We start from the raw sequence: 15,823 nt of genomic DNA on the forward strand, positions 1-15,823 counted from the left end.
CGTAATATAAATTTGGTCTACAACTCTACTATGACTTCAGAGTTACAGTGTCTCAGATTCTTTTATCACCACCTAGCTATGGCTTAGCATCAATGCAATTTTACTTGGAGGGAGGGGCTGTAAAAGTGTGAGGTGAGTGGGGTCTGGTTTGCCTTTATTCTGAGTTTACTTCTTTGGGTTACAGCTTTATTTGAGGAGTGAATCTTTAATTAGACTCCCCATGTTTGGTAGATCCTCATTTATGTCTTCAGTTCCACATACCACATAAGTCCTTCAAAACTTCATCCCAATTTTACTGGAATCAACAAATACATTCAAAGCAATTGGTTATTTACATAGGTATTTATTGCTTTAGAAATACATTGGAATTTTAGTTATCTCCCATAGATGCTGCTCAACACCACCCAGAACTGAAGAACACATTCCCCCATTTGCTGGGAAGGTTGTCAACTTGTCTTACAGTCCTTTCCTACGGATGCCTCTGCTGAAAGTGTTGTCATGCCCAAGTTCACTTTGCCCTTTCCAGATATCCCACATCCAATGATCTATGGTCTATGTGGGTATAAAATCCTGGGTCCCTCACCTCAACTTAGACGACACTGAAGGGCTATAGCAGCTTCAAAGTTCTCCAAGAGGTTAACAAAAGTCTGGTCACATGTGTGGCACCACCCAACTTCTCCTTCTGCCCCATCCTGCCCCATTCTTTTCTATCCCCCCAACCCATGTATGGATCTAAGAAGCACTTTTTGATAAACTTCCTGCACACTGATTTCTATATCAGAGTCAGCTTGCCAAACTGTGACTCCTTTTTGTAATTGATTTTTTCTTTTTTTTTTTTTCCCCTTTCTTTTTAATTTAAATTCAATTAGCCAAAGCATAGTACATCATTGATTATCTTAATTACATTCTGGTGAGAGAATAAACTTGTATGATTTCAGCCCTTTAAAATTAAATGATTAAATTAATGACTTGTGAACCAGCTTATGGTAAGTTTCTATAAATGTTTCTTGTGTGGTTGAAAAAGAAACACATATGATAAAGATACTGGTTGCAATATTCTTTTTATCTCCATCATGTCAAAATTGTTCATTGTGCTATTCAAACCTCTGTCCTCACCAATTTGTTCTTCTGTCTAATTGCTCTATCAAGTAAAGAGAAAGGATATTAAAATTTCTCACTCTTATATGTCAAATTATTCTTTGCAGTTTTGCTAACTTTTGCTTTATGTATTTGAGATTATGTGATTATATAAATTCAAATGCATATTTTGCATATATATTTAAAAGTTACATCTTCATAATGAATTAAACATTTTGCATTATGAAGTGATCCTCTTTACTTCTAGCAATGATATCTGCCTTAATGTCTAGTTTGTCTACTACTAATATAGCTGTCTTGGCTTCATTTTGGTTACTATTTGTGTGTGTCTGTATTTCTATTATTTTATGTTCAACATTTATGTATTTTTAAAACTTAGTTGTATCTCATAGTTTACAGATGGATTTTTATTTTTTATCAAATCTTAAAATCTTTTCTTAATTGGATCATTAAGTTTATTTACATTTAACGTAAAAACTGATATATTTGATTTTATACCTATGGTATATTTTTTTTATTTGTCTCATTTTTTCTGTTTCTATTTCACTCATTTCTTGCCTTCATTTGGATTGAAAAATATTTTATAATTTCTTTTTTCTCCTCAACTACTTTAGAATTTATACATTCTGTACTTATTCTTTTAGTGGTTACTCTAGAAATGACAATACATACATATTTATCAAAATCTAAATGTGTTTGCCCTCTTCCTAGCTAATTAAAGGACTTTAAAACATTTTTCATTTAATCAATAGTTTGAATGATTTTGTTTTTAATAATATTCATGATGTGAATTTGGATTGTAGCTCCAGAAGGGTGAACTTACGGGCAATCTCAGGACCAAGCTGTCCCAGTGGGAGAGGATGGGGCAGTTCTACTCCCGCTTCTCACTTACACTAAGATGTATCCCTTCAGTGCCCCTGCCTAATGGAAACAGCTGTGTATTTGACTCCCAAGCATGAGGTGTGTTGGGATATGTCCTATGCCCTCCAATCCACTCAAAGCTGAGGAGACAAAGCTCAGGTTCACTAGGATCAGCCAATGCTCACAGTAGGGGGAAAAAGGCAGCTTTGATGCTCTGCTTACATCACTGTGTTCTCACCCTCACTTTGACTTTGGCCTGATAATTCCATACCATCTTATCAGATCTTTCTTTTTATCTAAACTTTTTAGTTTTCAGCAGCTGGACTTCTCCAAATCATTGCTGGAAATGAAACCAAGGCCCATTTGTTTTCATATTATTTTGGTTAACACAAAATCAGTTTCTCCTAGGTCTCACTGAATAAAGGCTGAACAAATATTTAAAGTGTTAGTTTGATGGGATACCAAGTTACTCAGCCAGTAATACCTGTGATACACAGTCCAGAGACCATAGTCTGTCACTCACGTAACTCAGCAGAATGAATAATCAGCAGAATATTGGCTCCATCTACTAGCTGCAAACTTTAAAATTCACCTTCCTTCTATCAACAAATATAAAGCAACTAAAAGTTCTTTTAGGTTTGGGGATAAATAGGATCTGAGAAGAATATGCTCCTCACAGCTATATGTGATAGTATTTTTTCATCTTTTTACATATGAGCACACTGACACAAAAAGAGATTGGGCAGGCCAGCTGGTATAACCATGAGCCCAGAGCCCACATTCCTCACTTCTAGTTTCTTTGACTTTGATGCACAAAAGGAAAAACAGTTAATTCTTCTGTCTATATAGACTTACAAAGGAAACTTTCCCATAGGTTTCTGACACACAGGCCTTCAACTAATGATTAAAGATTTAGGTTGAGTACTTCTTCACTTTTTCCATAATGTGCAATTATGTTATAAAAATCTTCAATGTAGTATGTCTATACAATGGAATACTACTCAGCCATCAAAAAATGAAATCTTGCCATTTGCAATGACATGGATGGAACTAAGCAAAATAATTCAATCAGAGAAAAATAATTATCATATGATCTCACTGATATGTGGAATTTAAGAAACAAGGCAGAGGTTCATAGGAGAAATGAGGAAAACATAAAACAAGACAAAACCAGAGAGAAAGACAAATTATAAGAGATTCTTAATCATAGGAAACAAACTGAGGGTTACTGGAAGGGAGTGGGTGGTGGATGGGGTCACTGGGTGATAGACATTAAGGAGGGCATGAGCACTGGGTGTTATATAAGACTGATGAATCACTGACCTCTACCTCTGAAACTAATAATACACGATGTTAATTAAAGTTTTAAAAAAAAATTTTTTTAATCTCCTTCAGTCAACGTTTCAGATTATGTCAATTTTCTTTCTTCCTATTTATATTACCTTGAAAATATAAAAATTATTTGAAGAAACAATTGAATAATTTATATTATGATATTTTAAAAATAAGTCTATACCTGGAAAACCACTTTCTTTAATATAAAGTGAATAACCCAAAAAGAGTTGTAAAAAGTAAAATGTCAGTAGTCAACGGATAAAGGACTACTTATTTCTCTGTAATTGACACATACTAATTATCTTTATGGAACACCAAAATGTATAAAATAATTGTGAGCATTTAATGAAAATGTAATTGAGTTGACTTAACAGCTTAACGTAATAGTTCATTTAGAATATTACTAGATATTGCTACCACTTATGTTTACTTTTGAAATAAGTACGTATCAATGAAGACATTCTATTTTATGTAGCTAAACTTATATTTATATAAAATCCTTCTTGCTAAATAAAGATACTCCCAGATTTACTCAAGCATGCTTGACACATAAAACTGAAATGATCTCATTTATTTTATAATTCCCTACTGCAACAAAAAAGAACTTCCTAGAAATTATCAGAAATTCATAGAAGGTTTCAAATGCCAAAGTTAATTTTCCGGATGTAATTACGTGCCACAGCCATTATGCCCATCAGTAATGTAGCTCATACATAGTAGATACGAAACAGATAAATAGCAACCCTCATATTGTGGGAAGGGAGGGGAGCAGAGAGAGAGGTTGTAATGCAGAAAAATTACATGGAAAAAGCAACTCTGTGCTAAGGCAGAATTTTCATCAGATGATCCTCATCCTCAATGTTGCTCTCTTCTACCACCACTACACATTACCCCACCCCCCAACCCGGAAACAACAACAAAAAGTCAGAGAAATCTTACTCCCCTTTGCTACACAAACCATAACCCGGCAGCTGCAGACAATTCACTGAAGCAGAGAAAATCATAAATGTTATCAAATGATCAACATACTAGCAAATTAATTATGTTTGTAGTTAAAATCAAAGATGAGTTGTACTTAATGTGTTTATTTTAGTAATTGCAGACAAAACAAAACAAAACAAAACACCTCATACAGTTCTTTGCAACTCCACTTTCATTTTGATACCAGGAAATCTCCTTGCTGTTACAAGCCAACATGGAACATAGACCAGTGAATTTACAAGCTCTTTTTACATTTATTTTTAGGCATACTTTGTTTATCCCAAATTGTAGTGTCTCATCAAAGAAATCCACATCCCTAACATATTCGTAAACTTATACTCTTTCTAAAAACATAACTTTAGTCAGAATAGCTATGTTATTATTGATCTGTCTGCAGCAAAGACTTTTTTGATGCAATCCTATGACAAATATGTATGTATCTGGTGATTGACAGCAGAAATCCATCTAAACAAAGTTTATGGTCAAAGAATACCCTTACCTACAAGCAGCTTCTATCTATGGTTGCCTTATTACTCTGATAGATACCCCATCTGCACTATTCCATGCATAACAGGAAACCAAAACAATGCCAACATGAGCGAATAAGCTTGCAAATTGGACTCCCACTGTAGTAAATTATATAGTATACACCCTTTTTTTCAAGTTTTTATTTAAATTCTAGTTAGTGAACATATATGGTAACATTGGTTTCAGGTGTAGAATTCAGTGATTCATCACTTATATATAAAGCCCAATGCTCACCACAAGTGCCCTCCTTAATACCCATCGCCCATCTAGTCCATCACCGACCCCCCTCCTTCCATCAACCCTGTTAACAAACATCTATCATTTGTTCTGTACAAATTTTTCCTACTTCTTAAAAGTTGATGGCATTTAGGAAGCCTTAATATTGAATCAAAAGATGCAAGAAATGAATATCTAGAATTATTTCAATGCTGAAGGATTTTAATCCATTACCAGACGATATTGAGGTTGAAGCGATGACATGAAAGTATAATGGTACTATATAACTATATTGTCCCCTTGCCACATTCTTTTAACTTTGTCTATACTTTCTTTGCTGAGTTCATAAATGGTTCTTTATTCAGGCTAGTGATTCAATGGTTATTGAGAAATTTGCCTTTGTACTAGATTTTAAAAAATAAAATAGTCATAAATATAAAAAACAGAGTCTCTTATGGTTTGCTTCCCTCTCTCTTTTTTTCCTTCCCCTATGTTCATCTGTTTTGTTCCTTAAATTCCACATATGAGTGAAATCCTATGGTATTTGTCTTTCTCTGACTGACTTATTTCACTCTACCTAATACACTCTAGCACCATCCACATCATTGCGAATGGCAAGATATCATTCTTTTTGGTGGCTGAGTAATATTCCATTATATATATTCCACATACAAATGAGATCACATGGTATTTGTCTTTGACTGACTTATTTCACTTAGCATAATACACTCTAGTTCCAACCATGTGATTGCAAATGGCAAGATTTCATTCTTTTTAATGGCTGAGTAATATTCCATTGTGTGTGTGTGTGTGTGTGTGTGTGTGTGTGTGTGTGTGTGTAATCACTTCTTTTTTATCCATTCAGTAGTCGATGGACATTTGGGCTCTCTCCATAGTTTGACTATTGTTGATAATGCTGTCATAGACATTGGGGCACCTATAACCCTTTGAATCTGTATTTTTATATTCTTTGGGTAAATATCTAGTAGTGCAATTACTGGATCACAGAGTAGTTCTATTTTTAACATTTTGAGGAACCTCCTACTGTTCTCCAGAGTGGCTGCACCAGTTTGCATTCCCACTAACAGTGCAAGAGTTCCCTTTTTCTGCATCCTCATCAACACCTGTTGTTTCTTGTTAATTTTATCCATCTTGACAAGTGTGAGATGGTATTTCATCATGGTTTTGATTTGTATTTCCCTGATGATGAGTGATGTTGAGCATCTTTTCATGTGTCTATCTGACATCTGGATGTCTTTCTTAGAAAAGTGTCTATTCAGGTCCTATGCCCATTTCTTAACTGGGTTATTTGGTTTTTGGATGTTGATTTTGATAAGTTCTTTGTAGATTTTGGATACTAACCCTTTATCAGACATGTCATTTACAAATATCTGCTCCCATTCCACAGGCTGCCTTTTAGTTTTGTTGATCAGTTCTTTTGCAGAAGCTTTTTATCTTGCTGAAATCCCAGTAGTTCATTTTTGCTTTTGTTTCCCTTGCCTCTGGAGACATGTCTACTAAGAAGTTGCTATGGCCGAGGTCAAAGAGGTTTCCGCCTGTGTTCTCCTCTAGGATTTTGATGGTATCCTGTCTCACATTAAGGTCTTTCATCCATTTTGAATTTATTTTTGTGTATGGTATAAGAAAGTAGTCCAGTTTCATTCTTCTGCATGTTGCTGTCCAGTTTTCCCAGCACCATTTGTTGAAGAGACTGTCTCTTTTCCAATGGATATTCTTTCCTGCATTGTGGAAGATTAGTTAACCATATAGTTGTGAGTCCATATGATTCTCTTCTGGGTTCTCTTCTGTTCCATTGATCTCTGTGTCTGTTTTGTGCCCATACCATACTATCTGGATGACTACAGCTTTGTAACAGAGCTTGAAATCCAGAATTGTGATGCCTCCAGTTTTGTTTTTCTTTTTCAGAATTGCTTTGGCTATTCAGGGTCTTTTGCGGTTCCATACAAATTTTAGGATTGTTTGTTATAGCTCTGTGAAAAATACTGGTGGCATTTTCATGGGGATTACCTTAAATGTGTAGATTGCTTTGGGTAGTATAGACATTTTAACAATGTTTGTTCTTTCAACCCATGAGCATGGAATGCTTTTCCATTTCTTTGTGTCCTCTTCAATTTCTTTCATAAGTGTTCTATAGTTTTCGAAGTATAGATCATTTACTGCTTTAGTTAGATTTATTCCTAGGTATCTTATTGTTTTTGGTGCACTTGCAAATGGGATTGATTCCTTGATTTCTTTTTCTGCTGCTTTGTTATTAGTGTATAGAAATAGAACAGATTTCTGCACATTGAATTTATATACTATGACTTTGCTGAATTTATGTATGAATTTTAGCAATTTTTTGGTGTAGTCTTTCAGGTTCCTACACAGAATATCATGTCTGCAATAGTGAAAGTTTGACTTATTTGCCAATTTGTTTGCCCTTTATTTCCTTTTGCTGTCTGATTGCTGAGGCTATGACTTCCAGTACTATGTTGAACAAGAGTAGTGAGAGTGGACATCCCTTTCATGTTCCTGACCTTAGGGAAAAGCTCTCAATTTTTCCCTATTAAGAAAGATACTTGCTGTGGGTTTTTTGCATATGGCTTTTATGATATCAAGGTACGTTCCTTCTATCCCTACAGTGTGGAGAGTTTTTATCAAGAAAGGATGCTGTATTTTGTCAAATGCTTTTTCTGCATCTATTAAGAGGATCATATGGTTCTTGTCCTTTCTTTTATTAATGTGGTGCATCACATTGATTGATTTGTGGATGTTAAACCACCCTTGCAGCCCAGTAATAAATCCCACTTGGTCATGGTGAATAATCCTTTTAATGTACTGTTGGATCTGATTAGCTAGTATCTTGGTGACAATTTCTGCATCCATTTTCATGAGGGATATTGGTCTGTAATTCTCCTTTTTAGTGATGTCTTTGTCTGGTTTGGGGACCAAGGAAATACTGGCCTCATGGAATGAGTTTGGAAGTTTTCCTTCCATTTCTAATTTTTGGAACAGTATCAGAAGAATAGGTATTAATTCTTCTTTAAGTGTTTGGTAGAATTCTGCTCTGAGGCCATCCAGCCATGGACTCCTATTTGCTGGGAGATTATTGATTACTGATTCAATTTCTTTGCTGATTATGGATCTGTTCAAATTTTCTATTCCTTCTTGTTCCAGTTTTGGTAGTTTGTAAGTTTCTAGGAATCTATCCATTTCTTCCAGTTTGCCCAGTTGGTTGGCATATAATTTTTCATAGTATTCTCTTATAATTGTTTGTATTTCTGTGGTGTTGGTTGTGATCTCTCCTCTATCCTTTGTGATTTTATCTATTTGGATCCTTTCCCTTTTCTTTTTGATAAGTCTGGCTTGGTTTTATCAATTTTATTAATTCTTTCAAAGAACCAGCTCTGAGTTTCCTTAATCCATTCTACTGGGGGTTTTGTTTCTATATCATTTATTTCTGCTCTAATCTTTATTATTTCCCTTCTTCTACTGGCTTTAGGCTTTTTTTTGCTCTTCCTTTTCTAGCTCCTTCAGGTCTAAGGTTAGGTTGTGTATTTGAGACTTTTCTTGCATCTTGTGGTAGGCCTGTACTACAATATACTTCCCTCTTAGAACTGCCTTTGCTGCATCCCAAAGTTTTCGGGCTGTCATGCTTTCATTTTCATTTGCTTCCATGTATTTTTTTAATTCTTCTCTAATTTCGTGGTTAACCCATTCATTCTTTAATAAGATGTTCTTTAATCTCCTTGTATTTGATGTCTTTCCAAATTTTTTCATGTGTTTGACTTCCAGTTTCATAGTGTTGTGACCTGAAAATGTGCATGGTATGACCTTGATCTTTTTGTACTCGTACAGGGCTGATTTGTGACCCAGTGTGTGATCTAGTCTGGAAAATGTTCCATGTGCACTCAAGAATAATGTGTACTCTGCTGCTTTAGGATGAAATGTTCTGAATATATCTGTTAAGTCCATCTGGTTCAGAGTGTTATTCAAAGCCATTGTTTCCTTGTTGATTTTCTGCTTAGATGATCTGTCCATGGCTGTAAGTGGGGTGTTAAGTTCCCCTACTATTACTGTACTATCATCAATGAGTTTATGCTTATTAATTGATTTATATATTTGGATGATGCCAAGTTGGGGGCATAAGTATTTATAATTGTTAGATCTTGTTGATGGATAAGATATAATCTCTTCTACCAGTTTTCCAGACTGCCCTTGTTACAATCTTTGTTTTAAAATCTAGTTTGTCTGATATAAGTATGGCTACTCCAGCTTCCTTTGACTTCCATTAACATGATAGATAGTTCTCCATCCCCTCACTTTCAATCTGCAGGTGTCTTTAGGTCTAAAATGAGTTTCTTGTAGGCAACATATAGATGGATCTTGTCATTTTTTAAATCCATTCTGATATCCTATGTCTTTTGATTAACACATTTAGTCCATTTACATTCAGAGTGATTATTGAGAAATATTAATTTAGTACCATTGTGTTACCTGTAGAGTTGGTGTTCCTGGTGATATTCTCTGGTTCTTTTTAGTCTTTGTTACTTTTGATCTTTTTTTCTCCACTCAAAGAAGTTTACAGCTATAATTTGTTCAAATAAACCTTCTGCCCCTTTATTTCTCTCTTCATCTTCTGAGAGTCCTATGAATGAATGTTACTACATCTTACTAAGCTGCTGAGTTCTCTAAGTCTACCTTCATGGCCCATTACCTTTCTTTTCCTCTTTTTGGCTTCATTATTTTCCATAATTTTATCTTCTATATCACTGATTTGCTCCTCCATTTCATCCATCCTCATTTTTATGGACTGCATTTGTGTTTGCATCTTGGTTATAGCATTTTTCGTTTTGGCCTGACTAGATTTTACTTCTTTTATCTCTGTAGTAAGGGATTCTCTAGTGTCTTCTATGCTTTTTTCAAGCCCAGCTAGATCCTTATAATCATTGTTTTAAATTCTAGTTCAGACATCTTACTTATATGTATATTGATTAAATCCCTAGCTGTGAGTACAACCTTGTGTTCTTTCTTCTGGGATGCATTTCTCCATCTCATCATTTTGTCCAGAAAAGAAAAGAAGAAAGAGAAAAAAGAACAAAAACAAAAACAAAAATGCAAAAAACAAAACAAAAAACACAAAAACAAAGCAAAAAACAAAGAAAAAGAAAAAGACAAACAACAACAAAAAAACCCCCAAGAAAAACAAAAACATAAAAAAAGAAAACCAAACCAAAAAACAAACAAACAAACAAACAAAAAAACCAAACTGGATCCTGGGTGTGTTTTGGTCTGTTTGTTGAAAGAATCTAGATCCCAAAATAAAAAATAAAATAAAATAAAAAGTAAAAAATAAAATGAAAGTAGACAAAAATTAAAAATATATATGTAAAGTATATATATATATAAATTTTAAAAGAAAAATTTTTTAAAGGAAATTGGAAAATATAAGAAAATAAATGAAAAAATAAGAAAAATAAAAGAAATAAAGAATAAAAGTAAAAACGAAGCTCGATCCTATTTCCCTTAGAGCTAAAGACTTTGCAGCACTCTATGATCAATAAACTTGGTGCAAGCCAGTTGTTTGTGCAGGTCTCCTGAGGGGGAGGGGAGGGCCTGCTGTGCTGATTCCCTTGTTTCAGGGGAAATGTGCCTCCAGGGGGCTCCTGGGTGGCTAAGTCCGTTCAGTGTCCGCCTTCGGCTCAGGTCATGATTCCCAGGATTCTGCGATGGAGCCCTGCATCAGGCTCTCCGCTCAGCGGGGAGTCGTCTTTTCCCTCTCCCTCTGCCTGCAGCTCTGCCTACTTGTGCTCCCTCTCTCTCTCTCCGTCAAATAAATTAATAAAATATTTTTTTAAAAAAGAAAAGAAATGTGCCTCCAGGGGGCGCCTGGGTGGCTAACTAGGTTAAGTGTCCGCCTTCGGCTCGGGTCATGATTCCCAGGATTCTGCGATGGAGCCCTGCATCATGCTCTCCGCTCAGCGGGGAGTCGTCTTCTCCCTCTCCCTCTGCCTGCAGCTGTGCCTACTTGTGCTCCCTCTCTCTCTCTCTCTCCGTCTCTCTCTCTGTCAAATAAATTAATAAAATATTTTTTTAAAAAAGAAAAGAAATGTGCCTCCAGGGCACAGGGGGCAAGGCTTGGCGTACACAGTTCTGGCTTCCACTAAGTGGCACTGTTTTGCTCTCTGAAGGCTTTCAGCACTGATGGGTGGGATGAAAATGGCTGCACTCATGGGGCGCCTGGGTGGCTTAGTTGATTAAGCGTCTGCCTTCGGCTCAGGTCATGATCCCAGTGTCCTGGGAGTGAGCCCCGCATCGGGCTCCCAGGTCAGCGGGGATCCTGCTTCTCCGTCTCGCTCTGCCTCTCCCATATGCTTGTTCTCTCTCTCAATAAAATCTTTTGAAAAGGAAAGAAGAAAGAAAAGAAAAAGAGAAAAAAGGAAAGAAAAAAGAAAAAACAAAGAAAAGAAGATGGCTGCACCCTGTTCTCTAGCCCCGGAGCTGAAAGTTCACAACCGCTACTCTTCAGTGAGCCCTCACAGAAAACAATCACCCTGTTTGTTTCACCGGTTTCCATCTGACCCCTGCATTCACGCTATTCGTGTCTGGAGCATTTTGGTGTTTCAAAACCCCAAATTTCAGAGATGGTCAGGGCGCAGACCCACACTGTTCCTCCAGGGGTGGGTCCCCCCACACTCGCTGGCCTGTCCCAGGAAAGGGGTCCCATAATTGCACAGCGGTTTGCAGTTTATAGCAGAAAGCCTGCGCCAAGATCCGAGGCTCTCTGCTGGCTTCCTGGCTCCTATGCCTGAGAACAGTGCAGCACTTTGGCGCCACCTGTTCTTCCCGCGGCCCAGGGGATCCTCAGACCACCCTGTCACTCCTGGGATTCTGCCCCTTTTCACCACCTGTGCACCTTAATCCAGGAACGTCCCCCACAGTAGCAAATCTATAAATTCAGATTTTGTACTCCGCAGCTTGTAATACTGCTTACCTTCATAAGCAGCCTCCCTCCCCACCGTTGCATCCGCAGCTATGTCTCCCCCAAGTGAACTTCCGCACCTCCTACCATCCAAAACGTGGTTGCTTTTCTACTTCTGGACTTGCAGTTTCTGTTCTCTCAGACCTCCAATTGATTTCTTGGGTATTCAGAATGATTTGATAACTATCTACCTGTGTCGGAAAGACCAGACAAGCTCAGGGTCCTCCCACTCCCCCGCCATCTCAACTCTTCCCCCTAGTGATTCAACACGTTCCTACAACACCCAGTGCTCACAAGTGTACTCCTTAATCCCCATCACCTGTTACCCATTCCCGCCACCCACCTCCCCTGCTCCCTGTAACCATCTGTTTGTTCTCTATAGTTCAGAGTCCGTTTCTTGGTTTTTCTCTCTCCTTATTTCCCCATATGATCATTTGTTTTGTCCCGTAATACTTCTAACAGCATTTATCCACTGGTTTGTATTTTCAGAAGTAAATGGGGATAATAATAACCTCTCTCAGTCGTGTTCAGATTAGTCATAGTGACACAAATAAGGTACTCCATGAAGTCTAGCTGTCTAGGCCCTATTGCCATGGGACAGTGGAATCTCTGGAGGCCAAGCAGTATCCCCCCATGACCCATCCCTCTCCCTACTCTTTGTCTTAGGCTGAGAATCCCCCTAGCAGAGACTTCCCAGTGAGCCTGTAAACCAAGGGAAGGGAGAGGTCCAGCACAAAGGGAGAGCCATGTTTCTGCTCACACTTACAGCGCATTCAGAATGCAGACCTGGCTCCCAACCGAACGTGAAGGTGCCAAGAATACTCCAAATACCTTGAGGAATTGGATGAACCAAGTACCTGTGTACTTTTAAACAGCCAGATTCTGAATTGTTATTGGCAACGATGGTCCCAAGGTTGGGAAACTGGCCAGATGGAGAATGAGAATTTCAATTTCTCACGAGTTGGCAAAGTTTAAGATTTTACTATATTGCTGATGAGTGTCTATGATAAGCAAAAGCATTAAGTTTCCCAAGTTAGGTGTTGAGCTACATACAGTGATGGATTACATAAAGATGCAAAGTCCCAGGAGGTTTAGACATTATCTACTCTCAGTATCTTCAATTTAGAAAAGTTCTCAAAATTTTTTTGTTGTTTTTGCTGTTTCATCAATTTATGTCACAGTCTTGATGAAAAATAAGATGAATTTTACTTAAAGTAGTTCACACATAATCCATAGTGCTTGCCAGAATTAGATCTGGGGGTTACCTTTTTTTTTTTTTTAATCCTTTTAAAGATTTTATTTATTTATTTGTCAGAGAGAGAGAGAGCACAGGCAGGAGAAGAGTCAGGTAGGGCAGGCAAGAGGGAGAAGCAGGCTCTCCGCTGAGCAAGGAGGCTGATGTGGGACTCCATCCCAGGACCCTGGGATCATGACCTGAGCCGAAGGCAGATGCTTAACCGACTGAGCCACCCAGGTGTCCCAACTGGGGCTCCCTTTTTAAATTTAAACTTCCTCTCCAAAATATTTTCTATTAATATAAATGCTTACGCTTTTATAAGGATTAGTAGCTTATTTGGGGGTTCTAGCCAGAAAAAACTTAAAGTAACTGTCAATTTTTTTATAAATTGTTCTAAAGTCATTTTTTTCTGTACTCAAGAGTGAATAATCCTACTTAAGAAAATTTTTATGAAAACTTGAAAATGAAATAGATCAGGCCTATCAGCTTTTATCCTGGGATCCTGGAATCTACGTGTACTATAGAAAACTGAATAAATCCTCAAGAGAAAACTTTAGTTAGCATTTTCTATGTATCTCATACACATATTAATGCAAAATTTCATATTATAGACCTATACGTGAAAAATAAAACATCACAAAGTTTTAAAATTCTTAAACATGCTTTAAAAATGTTTATTATTCCATTTAAATACAATGTTCATTTTACATATTTCTTCATAATTACCTTTGTAAAAAATTGCAATAAATACAAAGTAACAATGAGAAATATCACAGAAACAAACTCCTCCATTTTTTAAAAAATCATCCTATAACACAACATCAGTCAGTTCTGAGAATATTAAATGGACTGGTTATCCTATCACAGGGAATTGTTTGAAATTATGAATATTGGCCAGGGCCAATGAATTTACCAGAAATGTTTTTCCTTAAAACAGAAACGGCACTCAAATTGTTTCCTGGATACTTGGCCCTGATATTCCTACTGTGGGAAGATATTTAAACAATTTAGGTATAATTTAGGAGACTAGGTTAGCAAGTATTTTTACCCATCATAGCCTGAAGCTCCTTCCTTCTTCAGCAAACTAAAGTGTTAACATACTTGCGCCCATGGTCCTAAGGGGAGTTGTGGAATCCTGTAATTCTGGAAATGTGGTTTTTTTCCTGAGTGATGCAGGATGTGCAGAGTCACAAATTTAGGAAGAAGATGGGTAGAAGTGTTAGAGCAGAGATTAGGAATGAGTAACCAGAGGTCTGGCTTACCACTGAGAATCCAAATTAAAACATAAAAAATATCACTTGAAGACTGAACATTGTATTTACACCAATTATACAAATTTCAGGGTATCCACATTCAAAGATAGAATTGCAAAATAGGAAAAGAGAAAGTGACTGTGTCTTTCCTGGCTATGACAACAATATGCTACATTTTCTCATCAGCACTTTTCATGACATTTTATTCCAGATGGAAGGAGGTTGCATGAAATGCATTGTTTGAATCAGCAATGAAGAGAATGCACATCCCAATGAAGGGCTTTATTAGTGAAAATTCATTGACGGTTTACAAGCCTATGTGATAGCTGCATTTAAAAGCAATCTAAGAAGGAATGTATTACATATGAAATGGGTCTAACAGTTTGATTCTATTTTGCAGAATACCTAGAAAGTAATCAAACAACAGTCTTGTTTAAGCACAGAATTTTAAATAATGTTTACTTTCCTTACGGATAACAGCAACAAAATTAGTCACTTTGTAAAATTTTAGTATGACTCCTGCAATTATGTACTTTTTAGATTTCCTTTCATTACTTAATCCACAAAATTAATTAGGATGTGTAGGAAATATAATGTTGTATTTTAAATAGTTCTTCAAAACATATTTTCACTGATAATTATTTTTACACATATTTATATTTAAAATAAAATATATATAAATTCCCTCATATACACATGAGCTATTTCAAAAAGTGGAAGAACCCTTTTCATATGTAAACATTTTTAAAGAAATATTTACAAGAGAATAATCTTCCCATCCAAAGACAGAGATCTCCAATATCTCTCTTATTCAACAGATACTCTTCTCATTTTTTCAGCTAATTCTTTTCTCACTTCAATATGTTTTTCTAAATTTTGCACTTCATGTGGAAGATTGATGTCCCAAACAGACAAACAAGATTGTATCTCTACAAAAGAAAAAAAAAGAAACCATGTTTCAAAGATCGTCCATAAGGCATTTTTATTTTATTTCAATTTTGTTCATTTATATTTAGTTGTCTTGTACAAATATATATATAAATACAGCTAAAAATAATGCACTAAATTACTGCTATTTATAAGAAACTCCATTTGGAAAATGTTTAAAATATCTTACAGGAACTACTACATTTCAAAAAGAGTATGGACCTTTAATAATCTAACATTTCATTTTTTGAAAGAAATCATTTTTTCAAACACTGTTCAAAATCAGACCTAATATGGATATTGGTAAGTTGTAAGGAAAAATATCCACATTTAGCTTAAATGTGGGCTAGTTCTCATTTTATAGTGGTTGGTATTTCTACTTCATTTCAAAAAATACTTAACACT

At 36.2% G+C, this 15,823-nt stretch overlaps 1 protein-coding gene across 1 annotated transcript in view; it reads right to left on the reverse strand.

Annotated features, from left to right (window-relative positions):
- Nucleotides 1-13,897: 13,897 nt before the first annotated feature.
- Nucleotides 13,898-15,823, reverse strand: part of LRRK2 (leucine rich repeat kinase 2) — a 140,111-nt gene continuing 138,185 nt past the window's right edge. The window contains exon 51 of the mRNA XM_021690397.1: nt 13,898-15,420. Within this exon, the coding sequence (XP_021546072.1) occupies nt 15,299-15,420 (122 nt within the window). The 3' untranslated portion in view covers nt 13,898-15,298. The remainder of the gene's footprint in view (nt 15,421-15,823) is intronic.

The sequence above is a fragment of the Neomonachus schauinslandi genome, chromosome 5 (assembly GCF_002201575.2).
Source record: "Neomonachus schauinslandi chromosome 5, ASM220157v2, whole genome shotgun sequence".
Lineage (NCBI taxonomy): Eukaryota > Metazoa > Chordata > Mammalia > Carnivora > Phocidae > Neomonachus > Neomonachus schauinslandi.